Raw genomic sequence first — 18,707 nt, 5'->3', positions numbered from 1 at the left:
AGCACACTTTGAGGTCCCTGCCTTCAGGGAATTTATGATGGAGTTGAAAAAGTAACAGCATAGAGAATACGTCAGACAACAGCACAAGGGTTACACGAAGGCTAAGAATGTGTCTGATGGAGCATGGTCTCCAGATTTTACAGGCCACTCACTAACTCACTCTTCCTAAATTTTAAATTTCTATTCCACATTTCCAAGCCTCTTTGGAAAAACAACAGTATTATCATTAGGCATCTTGATGTTTCCAGAAAAAAAGGTGTTATGTCAATTAGATTATTATTAATGTGGAACTTGGCTTTCGAAGTTTAGATGACATTTTCCATAAGGGTATAGCGTGTTATAAATTACATGCATATTACCACTGCTTTCTGGGTTACCTTTTCTCTTTACAACCTAAACCTGAACTGCCTCAGTAATACCATCATCATTATTCTTGGAAGCTGAAACTCAGAATTCAGGAATAAATATCATGAATACTTCATATATCAAGTTTTGAAGTATAGCTACTCTTGTATCTCCTGTATGCTGCTCTGCATCACATGATGCACTTGAAAGACACGAGCTTTGGCAAATGAGAGAACAGAGGTCATATTCTGGCTCTGCAATTTCCTAACTGGGTGAATCTGGATAAGCTCTGTATCTTCTCTGAGCCTTAGTTCCCTCATCTGTAAAATAGGAACACAGGAATCAACAGCCCTATTTTTCAAGGTGGTTGTAGGGAACAAAGCCATAAACATAGAAAAAGTGTCTGTCTGCAAAGTAGGTGTTCAATAATAGTAATAATTTAATGGCCAACAATTAGTGAATACTTACTATGTATCAAACAGTATATTATATATGTTACATATATCACTATATTCAATCCTCAATACATCCTATGAGATTTGTATAATCATTTTGCCCATTTTATAGATGAGGAAACCAAGGCACAGAGAAGTTATATAACTTAATAACACACAGCCAGGTAGTGTCAAGAGTTAGGATTTGAACCCAGGACCTAAGATTTGAATTCAGGCCATACGGGTCTCCAGAGCTCATAACCTTAACCACAAGAAATGGTGATCATTCTTATCAAGATCATTCAGTTGAAATATGAAATGTTTGACTTTTTTTTCTTTTTTGGTTTAAATGCTGCAAAACAACTGCTCTGACAACTGGATGCATTTACGTGCTCCATCCTTTTCTCAATATAAAAACAAAGCTGCTTTATTCTTGAGGAAGTCTAACGTTATGTGGGAAAAGGAAAATTGCTTCCCATAACCTGGTAATGTAAGCAGACTAGTGATATGTGTATTAAATAAAAATCCAGAAATTCCCTAGTTATAGCGAACTTCATTTTTCATACAATTAAATGTATAAGCTGAAAGATTTAAAATTTAGAGGCATAATAAAGTGTGATTTGGAATGAAGATTTTGCTTGGAGCCTTTATGACCAGACTGACATACTATCGGTTATTAACCTGGACTCCAGGTTGATAGGTACCTTGCCTTAAACAATCATGAGAAATGATGCATTGATTTACCTTTTATTTTTTTACCAGCAATGGAGGAGTGATCTGTAGGTTTGACATGATGTGTTTCTACTAGAAAGGCTGCACTTCTCCACTCTATTCATTTTAAATGGGACAAAATTTACATTGTCTGTCGTTTCCTTCCTCATTGAGAAACAGACACCTAAGGAATGTCATTTCATTAAGACCATCACAGAAACACAATGCTGATGTCCATAAGCATTTTTGTATATGTTCTCTCTTCTTGCTGAAATCTTGTTGGCATGTTCTCATTCGTTTGCAGAAGCTGAGTGGTAAAAAAGAAAATCTCAAATGTAAAAATTATAATGCCATTGTCATTAGACCGAAAAGATAATGGCAGAGAAAAAGTAGAGTTGAAGAGGTTAAAATCTCTTGGGAGGTGTTGGGTGGAGAGGGGCCTTCCAAGGAAGCTGTCTGTATTGGCTACCCTCAGCCCCAGGGCACTAAGCATGGAAAGCAGCCTGGAGGTTTCCATTCACACCAGACTTTTTCTATTCCACAAATGCACTTTGCTTCCTCCCGCCTCGGGGTCTTTCCACACCTGCTCTTTCTCCCTGGAATGCTCTCTCCACTGACCTTCCCCCAAGCCTTGCACATCCTTCAGATCTCCACTTACAGAGATTCTCTTAGGAGCTTCCTCAACCTCCCAGACTCCACTGAGTCCTCTGTCCATTTCCTTCATTGGGCTTAAACATTGTCATTTTTTGCAACTGTACATTTGTGTGATTGACTGGAAGCTCCATGGGGGCAAGAACCAGGCCTGGTTTTAGATACCATCATATGTCCAAGGTTTGGTATAGTGATTGACACACAGGAGATACTCAAGAAATATCTGTTGACTTAATGATAGTTCACCTTAAAGGGAACCTGAGCAACCTCTGCTTAGGCCAGTGCTGCTGCTGCTACAAAATATCACAGGGGTCTTATCTCCTCCTGCCCAGATTATTTGTGGCAATGAAATATGACTTTGGGTACACATTGGACTGGTGTGAAGTAATGCTTCTCTCAGACTTCACAACAATTTAACCGGCATAGATTAAATCGGGGCTTGGTTCACAGCCTCTGAGATTACCAGATACATAGTGAGATGCTGAATGCAGGGAACCATTTATCAGTTTTCTCAGCACAGAGGGGCACTGTTAAGAAAGGCTCGGCTGGATGGCAGAGTTGGCAATTAGCCTGATTTTCACTGAGATGCACATGTCCTATGCCATTCGAGTTCAGGATCCACACCCTGGTGTGTGTGGCCACAGTTAAGGGCAACTCTGACTCTCCTTTGTTTCTCACTCCTGTAGCACTATTAGAAGGGAAGTGAGCAAAAATGACATTACAATACGAATACCCTATAATGATGTTCAAACATGTTTCTTAATAAATCAAAATGCAAATGTTAACAAATTATTTGTGACATGCCTCATGGCTGATTTCGATTCTCAGTCTACATTGTGGGAAAGAAAAGCTGAAAACCACTCAGAGAGGGGACTCTGAGGGCCAGCCAGCACCCTCGGGCTACCTCCCCTGCTCCTGGCGCCCATCCAAGCCCCCACCAGCAGGGGCAAGCCTACTAAAGGGCTCCTCTGCTTCCTTCCTCTTTTACTTTCTGGGTCTGGAATCAGGACAAAGCAAATCAGAATCTGGCATCAATTTGCTACTCTTTTAATAAAGATACATCTTTGAGCGCCCCATTTACTTGGGCATTTTGACAACTCTATTTTAAAGAAAGGCATTTATTTGTTCACTTTTTGATCAGAATAAGTTCAAGTGCCTAAAAGTAGAAACCGTGGTACATCTCTGTATTCAACTGCCACATTTCCCCTTCCTCCCCCACTCCCCTCCCCAGCAGGGCATCTTATTCTGTAAACACCTTTGGAGTTTTTTGTCTCTACCTTTTCTTGTCTCACTTATTCTTCCTTCCAGGAAGGACACTGCGGGGTTGGCTTTTCTTATTACATGGTTTATTCGAATGCTGGCTTTGTGCAAATAGGGTTACTCCATCCATAATACTGGTCTAGAAAGCCCAAGAACTCAAATTCTTCCTTCCCTCTGGGGTGGGGGTGAGTCCATGATAGGCCCTTTTCCCTCGCCCCATGAAAGCCCTGACCTCAGCTTTCCTCTCCCCAGAAATGCCAAAGAAAAGAGATGAAGTTGATGAAGATGACCTGTTTCTTCCCTAGTGGGCTGAGCCAGGCTCCCAAACCTCAAAGAGCTCTTCCCTTTCCGGAACTGGGTTTTCCTCAGCGAATGGTGTAGCGACCAGAGCACTGTACTTGGAGACAGAAGACCCAGTTGCAAGTTTGGACACCATCACTTATCAGCTGCGTGACTTTAGGCAAGTCATTTTAGCTTTCTGAACTTATCTATCCACAAAGTGGCTGGCTTGAAATGAGTGTGCCTAGACTCTGTTCCATTATCACTCTTAAACGTAAAAAAAGAAGAGGGTTACAGGAAGTTTCTACTGACCTGTTTCCAGCGGAGGTTCAGGGAAGGCCTCTCAGGACTGGCCCCAGGCATCCTCTTGGGAGCCCGCACAGCCTCCCTGTCGCTGTTGGTTGCCCCTGCCCCTAACCCGCCCCCGACGCAGGGCGGGCTCGGCGTGGCGCAGCTCTTAACGGAGGTGTGAGTTGTTGGAAAGATCCGAATAATTTTGGAGGGTCAGTCATTCCCATTTACTCTAACGTGCCTTTCAGACGGGCCGGGCAAGCCCGCCTCTCCTCTCTAGGACCCCTCCCCATCTGAGCCCCACTCAGCCTCCTCCTTCAGGAAGGGTAGCAGGCGAAGACCGCGCGGCTCCCCCTCGCCCGGGCCGCCCCAGCCTGTGTCCTGCCCTCTGCACCCTGCTCGCGGGGCACTCGGGCATCCAGGAGCTCCCCCTCGGGGCGGCGCGCGGTGGCCGCCCGCTGGGTTGGCAGCAGCGCCCGCCGCGGGGCGGCCCTGGCGGCTTGTCGGTCCGCCCGCCCGCCCACGTGCGTGGAGAGGAGCGAAGCGCTAGCAGTGGCCGCGCCCGCACTCGCCGCCGGTGGGTGCCTCACCTCGGAGGCTGGAGGGGGCCGTAACCCGAGCCCCGCGGCCACGACCCACATTTGCATAATTCGGCCCCCCCTTCTTTCGGACTCAGGGCTGGAGATGCGAGTCGGGCTCCCCTTCGAGGCGTCGTCTTGCCGGTGGTCAGCGCGGGGGCCGCGGGACCGGCCGGAGCGCAGGCGGAACGGGCTGGCGCACGTGGTAAGAACTCAGCTTTCTTTTCTTTCTTTTTTTAGAAACGGGACTTTGCACGTTTTTCCCTAGTGTGGGGTACCTACAAGGGTGCTAACCTTGCTGGGATTTCCTTCCTTTTCCCTCTTATCTCCAATGGGAAAAGAGGGCGCAGTGCAAGCGAGAAACTTTCCCAAATTTTTTCTGGGCGTTTGAAGTCAGGAAGATGGCCGGCCGGCGGAGAGCTGATTTTGCGGCGGGCAGGGGGAAAAGCGGCGCTCGGTTGGAGGAGCAGAGGCCGCTCCCTGCCGCCCCGGGGCCCTGACCGCCGCGCGCGGGGCCGGGCGGGAGCGGGCTCGCGGCGGCGGCAGGTGAGCGGCGGGAGAGCCTCCTGCAGCGCCGCGCTGCTTCCACGGAGTGGCGCCGTGGCTCTCGCCCGCCCGGGCCCCCACGAAGCTGGGGACGTCCCGGGCCGGGGGTGGGGAAGCGCCGGGCCGGGCCCTAGAGGCTGCCTCCACGCTCTGTCCTAGGCCTTAGCGGCTTTGAGGCGGGAAAGGGCCAGGCAGGCGGCGGCGCGCCAGGCTTGGGCACCCGGGACTGGCGTCCCGCGAGGCCCCGGCCAGGCCCGGGAGCGCGCCTGGTGCCGGCCGGGGGCGTGGGAGGGAGGAGTGGTGCCTGCAGCGAGCCCGAACCCGCCGCTCTCTGGACCTCTGAAAGTTTTGAAAAATTGCTTTGGGAACTCAACAGAAAGGTCTCCCTGGGGGTCAGTTTTTCAATCGCCAAAGGAAACGCATGTGGGTGATGGCAGCTCAAAACTGGCGTTGGCGACATTGTTTGCTATCACTCGGGACCTCGCTTGGCTCACCAAGGTGTCTCTTGGCCAGGGAAAGGAAGACTATTCCTCCTAATATGTGGTGTTCTAGAGTAGGGCTCGAGGGCGGGCAGGGCGCAGTCCCGGAGGGTGGGCTCGTGGGGGCGGCTGGTAGGGACATGAAGGTGAGGATGGGTGGCTTTGCAGAGTACCCTGTCCAAGAAGCCGGCCGGGCACCCTCGTGGTGAGGCGGGCGCACAGGCGGGCTGTCAACAGGAGTGTATAGCGTAAGGTGTGCGAGTGGGCGTGTGAAGAAGGCAGCGGGGGTGGGAGTGTGTGGAGCGGAAGTGGAGCGTGTGTGAGTGTAAGAGTGTGTATGTGTGTGGCGGGCTAGGGTGAGTGTCCAAGCCTCCATCTGGACGCCCCCACACAGCCGACCGCCCAGACGCGCCGGGAAGGGCGCCCGCTCCGCGCGGCAGCTGAAGGGGGGCGGGGAGCGCGCGGGCAGAGGAAGGGGGGTGTCTCCGCCGGAGGATTTCTCTCGAAGCTCCCTGCAGTTATTCTGCTCCTCCTAGGGTCTCCCCGCCCCCCCACCCCAAGATGCCCAGAATACTTAAACAAACAAACAACCCCAAACCTGTTCCGTTTTCGCTCCTGTATAAATAGAACAGACTTTCCAAAAAAGCAATACCGCATTCACTCTTATCACCAGCCACTTCTTTCCACCAAGTAATTCAGAAAAAAGCAGTCAGCTTCCGTGAATGCATGCAGCTTTTTTTTTTTCTTCGCTGCCTCCTTTTGCTTGCGGTTTTGAGCTGCCAAGAAAGTGAGTAGGGGTTTGACTGTAGTGTCTCGGCTCCGCTCGGTTTCTTTCCGAAGTTTAATTTTCCGGAATGGCTCCCAAACAAGGGCTGGGGAGGCGGAGCCGCCGGCACCGGATCTTCGCCTTTTTTGGAAAGTCCCAGAGAACCGGAATTCCTCCCCGCCCCGGGAGGCCGCGCCGCAGCCCCGACCCGCTCGCTCTACCCAGTGGCCTGAGCTGGACCCGCGGCGCGCCCCTTCCCCGCCGGGCTCGGCGCACCGGACCCAGGCTGAGGCTCGGGTCGCACGCCCCAGACCCCTGCGGATTGTCGCGGGCTGCGTGTCGGGAGTCGCGAGCCCGGCGGAGCCCGCGCCGCCGAGCCCGTATGCAAATAGGCCATGTGACGGCAAAAGCCGCCTGGCCCAGCCCTGTTCCTCAGTCCATATATGGGCAGCGACGTCACGGGCATTGAGGACCTGCCCATAAATACTTAGAGCAACACTTTCCGTCTAACCCAGAGAGCAGCAATTGATTAATAGCTCGGCGAGGGGACACACTGACTGTTATAATAACACTACACCAGCAACTCCTGGCTTCCCAGCCGGAACACAGGAGAGAGTCAGTGGCAAATAACCATTTTTCTTCTTTCTTAAAAAACCAGCAACTTGTTTGCTAGTTTTATTTCTCTTGGATTTTTTTCTTTTTTTTGGTGGTTGCTTTCAAGTGTGGAGGGCAAAAGGAGATACCAACCTAGGCTCAGTCAAATCCTTCTTCAAAACGGCTTCTCTGATACTCCAGGTAGCGAGGGAGTTGGGTCTCCAGGTTGTGCGAGGAGCAAATGATGACCGCCAAGGCCGTAGACAAAATCCCAGTAACTCTCAGTGGTTTTGTGCACCAGCTGTCTGACAACATCTACCCGGTGGAGGACCTTGCCGCCACATCGGTGACCATCTTCCCCAATGCCGAACTGGGAGGCCCCTTTGACCAGATGAACGGAGTGGCCGGAGGTAAGCCGCGTGTCCCCTTCGCGGATCGGGACCTACGCAACTCGGAGGTGGTGGGTGGGGTGCCGTGCGTATGCAGGACTTGGAGGAGAAGCTTGGGGCTCGAGGTGGACGGTGTTGACCGAATTGGCTTTGAAGACTGGAAAGGGTGCAGGAGGAGCCCGCGGGAGCAGGGATCCGGGCGCTGGAGTTGGGAGCGCGGGCAGATGCACCAGGTCGCCAGCGAACAGGCATGCGTGCGCCGCGGCGCGCCCAGCCCCCGGCGGGCGCTGGGATGAGAGTGGAAGAGGTGCCCCACCAGGCTTCGGGGCTTGTGCGGGCCCTTCGGCCGGCGGCATCCCGGCCTCCCCTCTCCCGGGGTAGGGACAAAGTGGCGGGAAAGTTCGGGGCCCTGGAGGAGAGCTGCGCGTCTGGAGAGCCGAGTGGCAGTGAAGCGCCAGAGGAAAGCGTCCGCCGCTCCTTCTCGGGCGGAGCAGAACAGGGGAAATCTCGGAGCGCGCTCCCCGTGCGGCCTGAAGGAGCGCCCCACCTGCGCGCCGCCCGCGAAGTTGAGGGGGTTGGCGAGGGTGGAGGCGGAGGAGGGCGGGCAACGGCGGGAAGCAGCTCCCTGGCTGCCTAGGGAGGCCCGCGGGAGCATCGGCGCCGCCGGTTTCCTTGGCAATGCGGTGGAAAGTGGTCTCCCGCGGTCCCCGCGCCTTCCTCGAAGCCTTGCCACTGGCCTTCGGCTGGGACGGGAACGCGCGGGTATCGGGCAAGACTGAGAAGGTTGGGAGGGCGAGGAAACCTAGAGACTCCTTCCACCACAGCGCCCGACTCCCTCCAGCAGCCGTCAGCTGAAGAGCAGCGGGAGAGAGGAGGAGGGAAGGTCCCTGGGATGGGGAGCAGCTAGGAAATCACTGACTCCCTTCTCGGGCTCCCCTCTCGGGCTGGCAGCTTCGTGGCACTGGCTGGGATCAGTCTTCTTGGTATTTCTGTCCTGGATCCCCGGCCGTGGGACCTTCAGGCAAAGGAGAGGGAGACAAGTTCCAGGCAGATGGGAAATTTTTAATATTGTTGTTGCTATTATTGGGTGTTTTTACTGGGGACTAGAGCCACAGATGGCTGCATGTGGGGGTTGGGAGTAGCTCATCCTGCTTTCCTGGAGGTAGTTTGAGTCCCAGACTGTTACTGGCTACCACAGTGGGATCTTGGGCTAGCCTTCTCTTACTGTCTCTGGGTGGCAATTTCCCCACCTGTTGGACTCTGCCCCAGCTCTACAGTGCTAGGATCCTGGGCTTTGGGAATGGACCCATGTGAGAGAGGGTGAAAAAAGGCATTCTTGGCTGCATTCTCATTGCTCCACCTCCATTCTTCCTTTTCCCTCCCTAGATGGCATGATCAACGTTGACATGACCGGAGAGAAGAGGTCCTTGGATCTCCCATATCCCAGCAGCTTTGCTCCTGTCTCTGCAACCCGAAACCAGACCTTCACTTACATGGGCAAGTTCTCCATTGACCCCCAGTACCCTGGTGCCAGCTGCTACCCAGAAGGCATAATCAATATTGTGAGTGCCGGCATCTTGCAAGGGGTCACCTCCCCAGCTTCGACCACAGCCTCATCCAGCGTCACTTCTGCCTCCCCCAACCCATTGGCCACAGGACCCCTGGGTGTGTGCACCATGTCCCAGACCCAGCCTGACCTGGACCACCTCTACTCTCCGCCACCACCACCTCCTCCTTATTCTGGCTGTGTGGGAGACCTCTACCAGGACCCCTCGGCGTTCCTGTCACCAGCCACCACCTCCACTTCCTCCTCTCTGGCCTACCCACCACCTCCTTCCTACCCGTCCCCCAAGCCAGCCACGGACCCAGGTCTCTTCCCCATGATCCCGGACTATCCTGGATTTTTCCCATCACAGTGCCAGAGAGACCTACACGGTACAGCTGGCCCAGACCGCAAGCCCTTTCCCTGCCCTCTGGACTCCCTGCGAGTCCCCCCTCCACTCACTCCACTCTCCACCATACGCAACTTTACCCTGGGGGGCCCCAGTGCTGGGGCCACAGGGCCAGGGGCCAGTGGAGGCAGCGAGGGACCCCGGCTGCCTGGCAGCAGCTCAGCAGCAGCCGCTGCTGCAGCCTATAACCCACACCACCTGCCGCTGCGGCCCATCCTGAGGCCTCGCAAGTACCCCAACAGGCCTAGCAAGACCCCAGTGCATGAGAGGCCCTACCCATGCCCAGCAGAGGGCTGTGACCGGCGCTTCTCCCGCTCCGACGAGCTCACACGGCACATCCGAATCCACACAGGGCACAAGCCCTTTCAGTGTCGGATTTGCATGCGCAACTTCAGCCGCAGTGACCACCTCACTACCCACATCCGCACCCACACTGGCGAGAAGCCCTTTGCTTGTGACTTCTGCGGCCGCAAGTTTGCCCGGAGTGATGAAAGGAAGCGCCACACCAAGATCCATCTGAGACAGAAGGAGCGCAAAGGCAGTGCCCCCTCCTCATCGGTGCCAGCCGCCTCCACAGCCTCTTGCACGGGAGGCACCCAGCCTGGGGGTCCCCTGTGCAGCAGCAACAGCGGCACTCTTGGTGGAGGGTCCCTCGCCCCTTGCTCCTCTCGGACCCGGACACCTTGAGATGAGACTCAGGCTGACACACCAGCTCCTTGAGGCCCTGGAGGCCCTTCGTCTGCTCAAGCTGCACGACAAACACTACCACCCTTTCCTGCCCCCCTTTCCACTTAGAAGCAGGTCCTTCCTAAAACTTCTTAGCCCACTTTAGTCTCTCTTAGGTGAGTTGACTATCACCCCAAGTAATGGGGAGGCTTGGAAGGGGGTTGGGTGGGGGCCCCTGGCCTAGAGGGCTGAGGCCTGACCCTGCTTTAGAGGGTTGTTTGACTAAGTTTTGCTCCCCTATGCCCCCCCCCCCCCTTATTTTGACTGGTTACAGGTTCTTGACTCTAGATGTCAGAATTGACCTGAGACTTTTTCTACAGTAGATTGGGAGATGCTGATCCCTTCAGGTGGGGACGGCAAAAAGACAGAAGCAAAACTGATGTGCACTTTATGGCTTGGGCCTGATTTGGGGGACGCTGTACAGTGAGTGAAGCATGGCCTTTATGCTGCATTCTGTGGCCCTAGAACAGTGAATCAAAGCTTATCTAGTCGTCTCAACCCTTTAAGCAATATGTATTATAATCTCAGAGAATGTAAGTGCAATGTGATGGGAGGGCCATAGCAATATCTGCTCCTTTTTGAGTTGTCTGAGAAACGTAAAGACTATTTTTTCAGTGTATATCTACTCAGATATTGTGTATTTTTGATGTGCACTGTTAAGCAAGTTCTGAACCTTTGGGAAAAAAAGCATTTATGATCTCTTGAAATAAGTCAGAGGTTAACTTATTTAAAGGGGGATGTACATATAGTCTGAAACTAGGATGCATGCAATTGTGTTGGAAATGTCCTTGGTGCCTTGTGTGATGTAGACAATGTTACAGGGTCTGCATGTAAATGGGTTGCCTTACTATGGAAAAAAAAAATCACTCCCTGGGTTTATTATGGCTGTATATTTCTGCCTATTAATATTTGGAATTTTTTTTAGAAAGTATATTTTTGTATGCTCTGTTTTGTGACTTAAAAGTGTTACCTTTGTAGTCGACTTGCAGATAAGAATGTAAATAATGTTACTGGAGCTGACTTGTTTGGTTATTAGCTCTTAATAGTTGTGGAAATATAAATGATTTATTCTAATGCGAAACCACTAACTGAAGTTCAGATAATGGATCGTTTATGACTATAGTGTAAATAAATACTTTTCAACAATACTTTTGCTGCAAAAATCATTTATGAAAGGTTTACTGGGTGGGAAATCAGCAGTCTTCCAGGGGGTTTCAGTGCTTTGACCAAGCCAGCATCTCCAGATTTTCTTTGCTAGCCTCTCAACAGCCCTCTCACCCCAAAGCAATCTCCATTCATAATCAAATGCTAGTGTTCCGGGGATTTCCCCATGCATTAGTGTAAAAGTGGGGAGGCGTTGTTTTGACTCATTGTTCCGTCCTCTCTAACAGCCTATAGCTTCTCTCTGCTCCTGAGTGGGCTCCGGAAAATAAATACTTACAAACAAGTGCCCACTCGGAGACTACACATTTGCGGCGGCTGCTTTCAGAACCCTGACCAGGGCCAGGATCTCAGACGAGATGTGGCTTTGTGGAAAGTGTGGTGGCGTGGTCAAGCTGGAGATGACTTTCAGGTTCCAGGATTAGTCTCATGACCACAGAAAACTTTTTGAAAAGTGCTATCATCTCTTTAGATCAAAAATTCACTCAGACACTGCTGATGACAGCATTAATGGGTTGCCAAAGGAATTACCCCGGGACTCATTTCTCTCCAGCCTTCTCTGCCCATTACCCGTATTCGGAAGGATCATTAATCTGCCATAGGTTTGGTGGGTCTAGAGACTGTCAAAATACCCACCTCATTAGGTAAGATCTATGTACGAAAGTCTCAAAGACAATCCAAATTAAATAGGCAAATATGGACCCCCAAGGTACTGGATGATGGTTTGCAAAAATACACCGTAGGGTTCATTTTACTGCAAGCCTTTTGTAGTGATTTTAAAATCTAAATTGACCAAAAAATAGTAATCTACCTATCACACAAAGCAAATGGATTGTGTCTTTGTGAAGTTATCTTTACTCTGAAATTTGGGGCCTAAATATCATTTAAGTTCACCCACTCCTTCTGGATCCTTACACAAGTGTAACATGTTGGAGGACCCACCGTTTAGCCACAGCATCTGAAAACCCTGTCGTCTGTTTGTGCTTTGCCACTGTTAGACTCCCTCAGACATGGCTGATAACTGATGGCCTGTATTTTAGAACAGCAGAGAGCGACAGCTACTCCTGGAAACTACTTTTTGCCCTTAGCAGCATTAGAATTTGAGATCTAATTTGTGGAGGTAACTAACCTTTTTTTCTTCCCTGTCCATATTTCAAAGATGCAGAATACCTCTTAACTATGAAATAGAAGTTTCTAAACTTCAGTGTCAGGTTGTTCTGGTGACAAGTGTTATTCCATTAGATTAACATTTCCTAGCTTGTCAGCATATTATCATCTTTGTTGGCCAATTTTGTTAAACAATATGTATAAAACAATATGTATAAATATGTATAAAACAATGCCACATTTTGATAATTGCGTTTTTAATATTTCCCTCTTACCAAAATTTCACCATATTAAAATACAGTACATCTGTTTAAGATCTATAATTATCTTGCCAAATTTTCATTTCAGAGCACCTTCAATCAAGATAATGTAAACAATTGTTTACAAAGCAAGAGACTAAAAGTCTTTTTTTAAAATCGTTTTTAAAAGAATAAGATTAAATATATTTTGATGATAGTCAAATTGGTTGATCACTTTTGCCTTGATGTGGAGTTGGTGAAGTGGCGTAACATACGTAAGGAACACACCTCGGAGCCAACTTGTGGCTTTTACTCCTTGATTTCAAAACGTTAAGTCAATCTTTAATGAGATTTTACTCTCGGCTTGAAACATTCAGGGTACTTCTCACAGGTGTCTCATTGTTTTTTTACTTTGCTTAAGAAATAAAGCATATAAAGGTAAGTCTACATCTTATATTCAATATGCTTCACTGAATATGATTGATGTATTTCAGTTGTTACTGGGAATTCTTATTAAAAATAAACTTCTAGAAAGTATTTTCTTAAAGATCATAATGCATTTGCAATGGTTCAGTGCACATTAAAAATAGGTCTCTTAAACCTAAATAAGGTTTTCAATTACTCATAAACCAGGCTATTTAATTTCAATATCCTAACTGCTAATGAAATTAAGGCAAGTTGTTTGGCATATATTAAAAATGGCTGCAGTAATGTTTTAACAGTGTGATTTTGTGTGTGTATGTGTGAGTGGGGGGGAAGAATGGTCAGCATCATCCCAAGTGCCTAAAATGCTGCCAGTCCAAACGAATTAAACAAGCTTTACAGAAAAAGGAAAGACAATATTTAAGTCCAAAGATTCTTTCCTTCATGGATGAAAGTTTTGTTTTCTTGCACTAGCTTCTTTTTCTTAGGTTAAATATAAAAGCTTTCTTCTGTTGTAGCAGAATAGTATGATTAGACAAAGTTTCAGATGTGTTTTCAATCAGACTGTTTCAAAGCTCACTCTCAAGGAAATAAATTATTAATTTTAAGTTTATATTATTACTTGGACTTTAGAATCCGCAGGCAGCCACCAGGTTTTAGTACAACATAATCTTACAGTATAGACCATGAACCTTTAACAGTAATCAAAATGTAGACATGACAGCAAGTAATATTTTCCTTCTCCATTCTGCAATAACCAAATAAGATTTACATCTAAACAATTTCAAACATGCCTTTATTTTTCATAAGTACACTGATTTTTAGATCAGAAATATAAATATTCCTGGATCTGAGGATTCAGTATCTATATAGGGCTTAACAAAAGATTTCCTTCACAATAGATGCCTCATTGCATCGAAGTGATCAGTGGGCAGCTTCTGTTTGCAACCTCAAATTCTGAATTCAGACCAGGAGAGTTATGGGATTGGCAGTGCCCTCAGATTAGTGAACAGTAACGGGCAGAGCCCTGAATTAAAGATATATTGCTTCTTCGTTGAGCAGTAGAGCTAGAGCACAAGATTCAGTCATTTGGAATAGATGAGTGATGACAGAGTCCTCATGAGATGCCAAGACTGAGGCACCTGTAAGAGGACAATGCAAAAGGAGAAATGAAAGGTGTGGATTTTGGGAGAAAGGCTATTAGTGTTAAAAGGTCAGAGAACCTGCTCCTGTTGACAAACACATAATACTTTAAAAATAAGCCCACCATTTTCATTAATAAACAGCAGTTGGTGTAAACTCAATCCATGCAAATCAGGCTTAGTAAAAAACCAATTCTCAAAAAGATGTAAGTAGATAGGTACACAATACTCTCCACCGATCTAACTGTAACTCCATAGATATAACCAGAGAATTAAAAAGCTTTGGAAGTGTTTAGACAGACAACTTCGCACCCATGAGAGGCAATTATTGCATTTGTTATTCAACAGAAAAGTTAAGTGATTACTATCATTGTGCTCATTAGTCTTTGTAGAAGACAACTTTTTCTCACAGTTGTTAATAAAATATGGTCTATATTGCAGGAGTATACGGAAACACAACAGCAGCACGTGAAGTCAATCATGACTAATGGTTTATGCAGAGGTGCAAGGGTTTTCTGCACCACATTTTGTCTTTGTAGTAAGAATGTGGCTCATTAAAACAAGTTACATTTTTGTTTTCAGCATTAATTTACTCAGAATTTATTAGTGAACCAAAAGTTTCACTGTTTTTATTGAACTAGAGAGAGATCATATTGCTATTTTGGCCTCCAACTATTTCAGTTAATCTTCCGAAAAGCACCTTAGTTTTTTTCATTCAACCTGCTTGTTCTTGAGAACTTTAAAACTTTTCTTAATGAAGTTTGGAAAAACAATTCCTCCTTTATTACTGTCCGCTTGCCAGAATGAGTTTTTGTAGGTTAGTTTAACGTACTCCAGGTTATATTATAACATAAACATCATTATGAACAATCTTTATAAGTAAATCAACTTTTTGCTACAATATAATTCAAAACAGGTGGGTATGTGATGGATAACCATAGACGTTCACTGCTGTGCTATGGAAAAAATCCATTTCGAGACATTTTCTAAGAAAATCATCATGTGTATCTCTAGAATTTATTTTCAAAGCAAACGACCTGAAGAACTCCTTCAAACGGCCCCAAAGTATACTAAACACCACCAGAACGTGAAGCCACCATAAAACAATTTTAGTAACCCTGGAGGAAATAGTTGGCATTATGCCTGCTTTAGGTTTTACAACATAGTGGCATGTCACATTGAATAAGCATCTTTTTGGTAAAAAAAAAACCAATGCATCAAGAATTTGCCTATTCATTGTTTTAAGAACTGGGAACAAATATTCCTTCACTCTGGGCCTCTGTAACTCAGTTTGCAGAAAGAGGGAAAGGCACATACTGTGTCCCTACAGGGTCAACACTTTCCACCAATAGCAAATGTCCCTTTATTACAGATATTAGAACTCGATTGCCACATGGGCAAGTCAATCAAGAGGGCTTAGACAACAGCTGGGCAAATTTTACTGTGTTTATTTCTACAGTTTGTTTTTATTAAAAGTATGTGAAAAAGAGTCCTATAAAGAGTAAAAAGGGGGGCAACAATAGTGCTCCATGGCCTGATGCAAAGGGTGTCAATACATTTGTAAACAAGGTAAACTTGCTCAGCCTATTAAAAGGACAAAAACAAAACTAGCCACAGACAGCACAACTGTTTATTTCAAGAGGGGCAGAGTGGGAAGTGTTTTGCCTCGAGTTTTGGTGCCCTAAAATGGCCAGCTGTATAGCTAATTCTCAATTCTCCAGCCTTGATCATCTGTGCCTCCTCTCTCTTCCTGTAGAAAACCTCCCTGTATGAAGCAAGCACTGGCTATCTCCTGTGTGAGGGAGAGGGTTCTGAGAACACTGCCACCAACACAGCTGGAACCATCAGCCCTCCGGAACATTAGAGCTCCTGAGAAAATCTGAAACAGTCATCAACATTTTTCTCTACTTTAGCAGGAAAATACTGGAAGTAAATAGGGGCATGGAATTCAACAGCTGGCTAGGAGTGTTTTACATTCAGTTGTTTGGAAGTGTATGGATTCAGCTCCTCTGAATCTTCTGGTTAGAAAACAGAGAATTGCCCTATCATCTCTTAAAGTGCACTAAAACAAAAAAGTCACTTGAGGATAATACATAGTTTTTGCATTAAAGACGAATCTGCAACAAGAAACCTGCTCAACTCACAAATCTGGAGACTCATAGGGAAGATAAGCTCTAAGTGACCATCTGTCACTGTAATATGCAGGTACTGAATTTCTTAGCAGATGCTGCCCCAGTAAACCAGATGTGGCTACTGGGCAAGGAGAGGAAAGAAAATAAATCTTGTCCTCTACATGCATAGTTATCTTTTGGGGGTAATCCCCCAATTCTGGAAAAATGATTTAATTTCCACAACAAATTAATTAAGCAAGACAGCTCACTCTAAATAGTAGCTTATCTTTTTAAACCTAGCTTTTACCAACGACTTGAACTAAAAGCAATTCAAACCACCGGGTCATGCACTCAATAAGTTAAAACTATAACAATAAGGAGGAAAAGGTCATAAAGACCTAAGTGGAAAACAAACGCTATTTACCCAATGTGGGGACCATTTAGTGTGTTTCTTATAAGATGGAGAACAGAGGAAAGAACATTTTCATTATGGCTTTAGGATGGAAGCGCTTCAGATAGTCCCCTGCCCCCCTCCCCCCCAAATCAAAATCCTGGTGGCAGTGATAGAGCCAGGAAACAACCTAGCCTCCCCCGCCCCCATGACCATGCCGGGTGGCTGCAGTCCAGTCGCCCGCGCTTCCCAAGGCTCCCGAGGAAGTGGCTACAGCCCTGGCAGTAGATCCAACGCCCAGGCCTGGGGGTAGAGAGAGAGCCCTTGCGGTGGGTCGCAGGCAGCCAAGATCAGATCTGAGTAGGGCACGCATTTGGCCCACGACGCCCGGGCGCCGACGACTTCAAGGGAAGACCTTGGGACCTGGATAGGGCTCCCCCTCGCACCAGAAGTCATCGGCCTGCGGGGTCTCCAGGAGCCACACCTCTCGGGGCAGATCACAGGCCGTGCCGGAGGCCTCCTTGGCCCGGACGGGCTCCAGCACCCGGTAATAGTGGCAGTCCCGGCCATCGTCGGGGTCGTAGGGCGGGGCCAGGATGTCCAGGAAGGCAGCGGGCCCGTCCACGGCGTCGATCTGGTGCAGGTTGTCCAGGTGCGGCGTGAGGACGCAGGGGCCGCTGGCCTCGGTGTACTCGGCCCGCGAGCGCAGCACGCCCGGCCGCACGGCGTCTCTTTCCCGGGCCTGCAGCGGCGGCTCGAACTGCTGTTCCGGCGGCGGCGCCCGCGGCCGCTGCCCGCCGGCTGCCTCCAGCTTGTCCATGCAGCTGATGCGCACGGTGCCGTAGAGCACCTTGAGCATGCCGTGCATGCCCGGGTGATCGTGCAGCGGGATCGACGTGCCGCTCTTGAGCAGGAACACGCCGAGACTGAAGCCGGCCGTCTCGTAGATGTGCATGTAGGTGACCGGCGGCAGGTTGGGCGGGAGCGGCTGCAGCGTGGCCTTGCGCGGGGCGATGTTCAGGTCCTCGGCGCGGACCTGGGTAAGCAGGCTCTTCAGTTTGCTCAGGTTCTCCAGGAAGCCCTGCGGCATCGGCGCCTCGGGGCCTGGCGCCGCGCCGCGGTCGGAAGCGCCGCGCCCGCCTCCGCTGCCCCGGAAGGTGAGGCACGCCTGGCGGGCGATCCGTTGTATCAGGGAGGCCATGTTGTCTCGGGGCATGTTCGGCTGTTCCAACGAGTGCCGAGACCGGGCCCCTCCGCCTCCTGCTTTCCTCCGCCCCTTACGGTCCCCGGCGGCCGCCACGGCTACTGGCAGCCCCGAGCGAGGCGGGAGGCCCCGCAACTACCGGCTCCTCCGGCGCGCAGCACCGCTGCCGCCCACCTCAGCAGCCACGCGCCCGCCTCGCGCCCCCTCTGAGCGCGCACGCGCACGGCCCACACCCGCACACACGCTCCGGGAGCAGGTACCGGCCGCGCGGACGGTGGCGGGCTTTGCCTTACGCCGGACGCTCCATTCATGCGGCCAGCACCTACGACGGTGGCCCGGCGCTCCGGGCGCCTTGCAGAGCATGCTGGGATTTGTAGTTCAGTATGCCGCATGAGCTCTGAGAGCGTTCCCTTCCGCTGGAAAACGGAAGGATTAGATTTGTTGGTCATAAAGCCACCTTCTTTACGGTTCTAGGATGTTTGCTTCTTTGAGAAAAAAGGTGAATTGGAGCACAAGAAAAGTCGATGGTTAACTACAACTCCCGCCACCCCCAGCAGGCTCGGGTGACGCACTTCCGGCAGCTGGCCTGTTGGGTGGTGGAGGCTCTTGGCCGTCACCAGGCATGGGTCAGAGGGTTGTTAACCTTCCGGCGCCGCTCGGGCCTGGTCAGCCATCCAGGGTCACTTTCCTCTGGCCTTACCCCGGGGAAGGAAGCTGTTAACCTAACTTTAGGTTCTCGTAGCCGCCAAGGCAGCACTGTCTGCCACCGGGATCACGGGAGGGCGCTTTCGTAATTTTCTAAGCTGATTAGGAGATGAGAAGGTCCAGGCAGTCCCTGGTGATCACTACGGTTACTCTGCACAGCCGTCCCCAGCTGTTGTTTGCATCAGGGTCTGATGACGCTGCTCTTCTGGTTACAGAGCACGAT

General features: G+C 49.5%; 2 protein-coding genes and 1 long non-coding RNA gene across 5 annotated transcripts in view; 1 reads left to right on the top strand and 2 right to left on the bottom strand.

Moving 5' to 3' along the window:
* EGR2 (early growth response 2) overlaps positions 1–11,149 on the top strand; it is a 79,907-nt gene extending 68,758 nt beyond the window's left edge. The window contains exons 3-6 of one of the 3 annotated variants that reach the window (XM_070225640.1): positions 3,654–3,861; positions 4,648–4,754; positions 7,236–7,344; positions 8,710–11,149. In XM_070225640.1, the coding sequence (XP_070081741.1) occupies positions 4,656–4,754; positions 7,236–7,344; positions 8,710–9,962 (1,461 nt within the window). In that variant the 5' untranslated portion in view covers positions 3,654–3,861; positions 4,648–4,655 and the 3' untranslated portion in view covers positions 9,963–11,149. Of the gene's footprint in view, positions 1–3,653; positions 3,862–4,168; positions 4,549–4,647; positions 4,755–6,700; positions 7,136–7,235; positions 7,345–8,709 lie in introns of those variants that run through there. The other 2 variants (XM_070225641.1, XM_005602403.4) reach the window with 2 other exon arrangements.
* Positions 1,511–6,145, bottom strand: LOC106782073 (uncharacterized). Its single transcript, XR_001378936.3, has 2 exons — positions 3,993–6,145; positions 1,511–1,797 (listed from the first exon to the last, which is right to left on the bottom strand). It is a non-coding gene; the product is annotated as an uncharacterized lncRNA (long non-coding RNA).
* Positions 11,150–13,710: 2,561 nt separating the features above from the next.
* ADO (2-aminoethanethiol dioxygenase) lies at positions 13,711–18,456 on the bottom strand. Its single transcript, XM_023643787.2, has one exon. The coding sequence runs from the start codon at positions 17,789–17,791 to the stop codon at positions 16,979–16,981; it is 813 nt and encodes a 270-aa protein (XP_023499555.1). The 5' UTR covers positions 17,792–18,456; the 3' UTR covers positions 13,711–16,978.
* Positions 18,457–18,707: the final 251 nt, after the last annotated feature.

This window comes from Equus caballus, chromosome 1 (assembly GCF_041296265.1).
Source record: "Equus caballus isolate H_3958 breed thoroughbred chromosome 1, TB-T2T, whole genome shotgun sequence".
NCBI lineage: Eukaryota > Metazoa > Chordata > Mammalia > Perissodactyla > Equidae > Equus > Equus caballus.
This window is presented reverse-complemented; position numbering and strand designations above follow the sequence as displayed.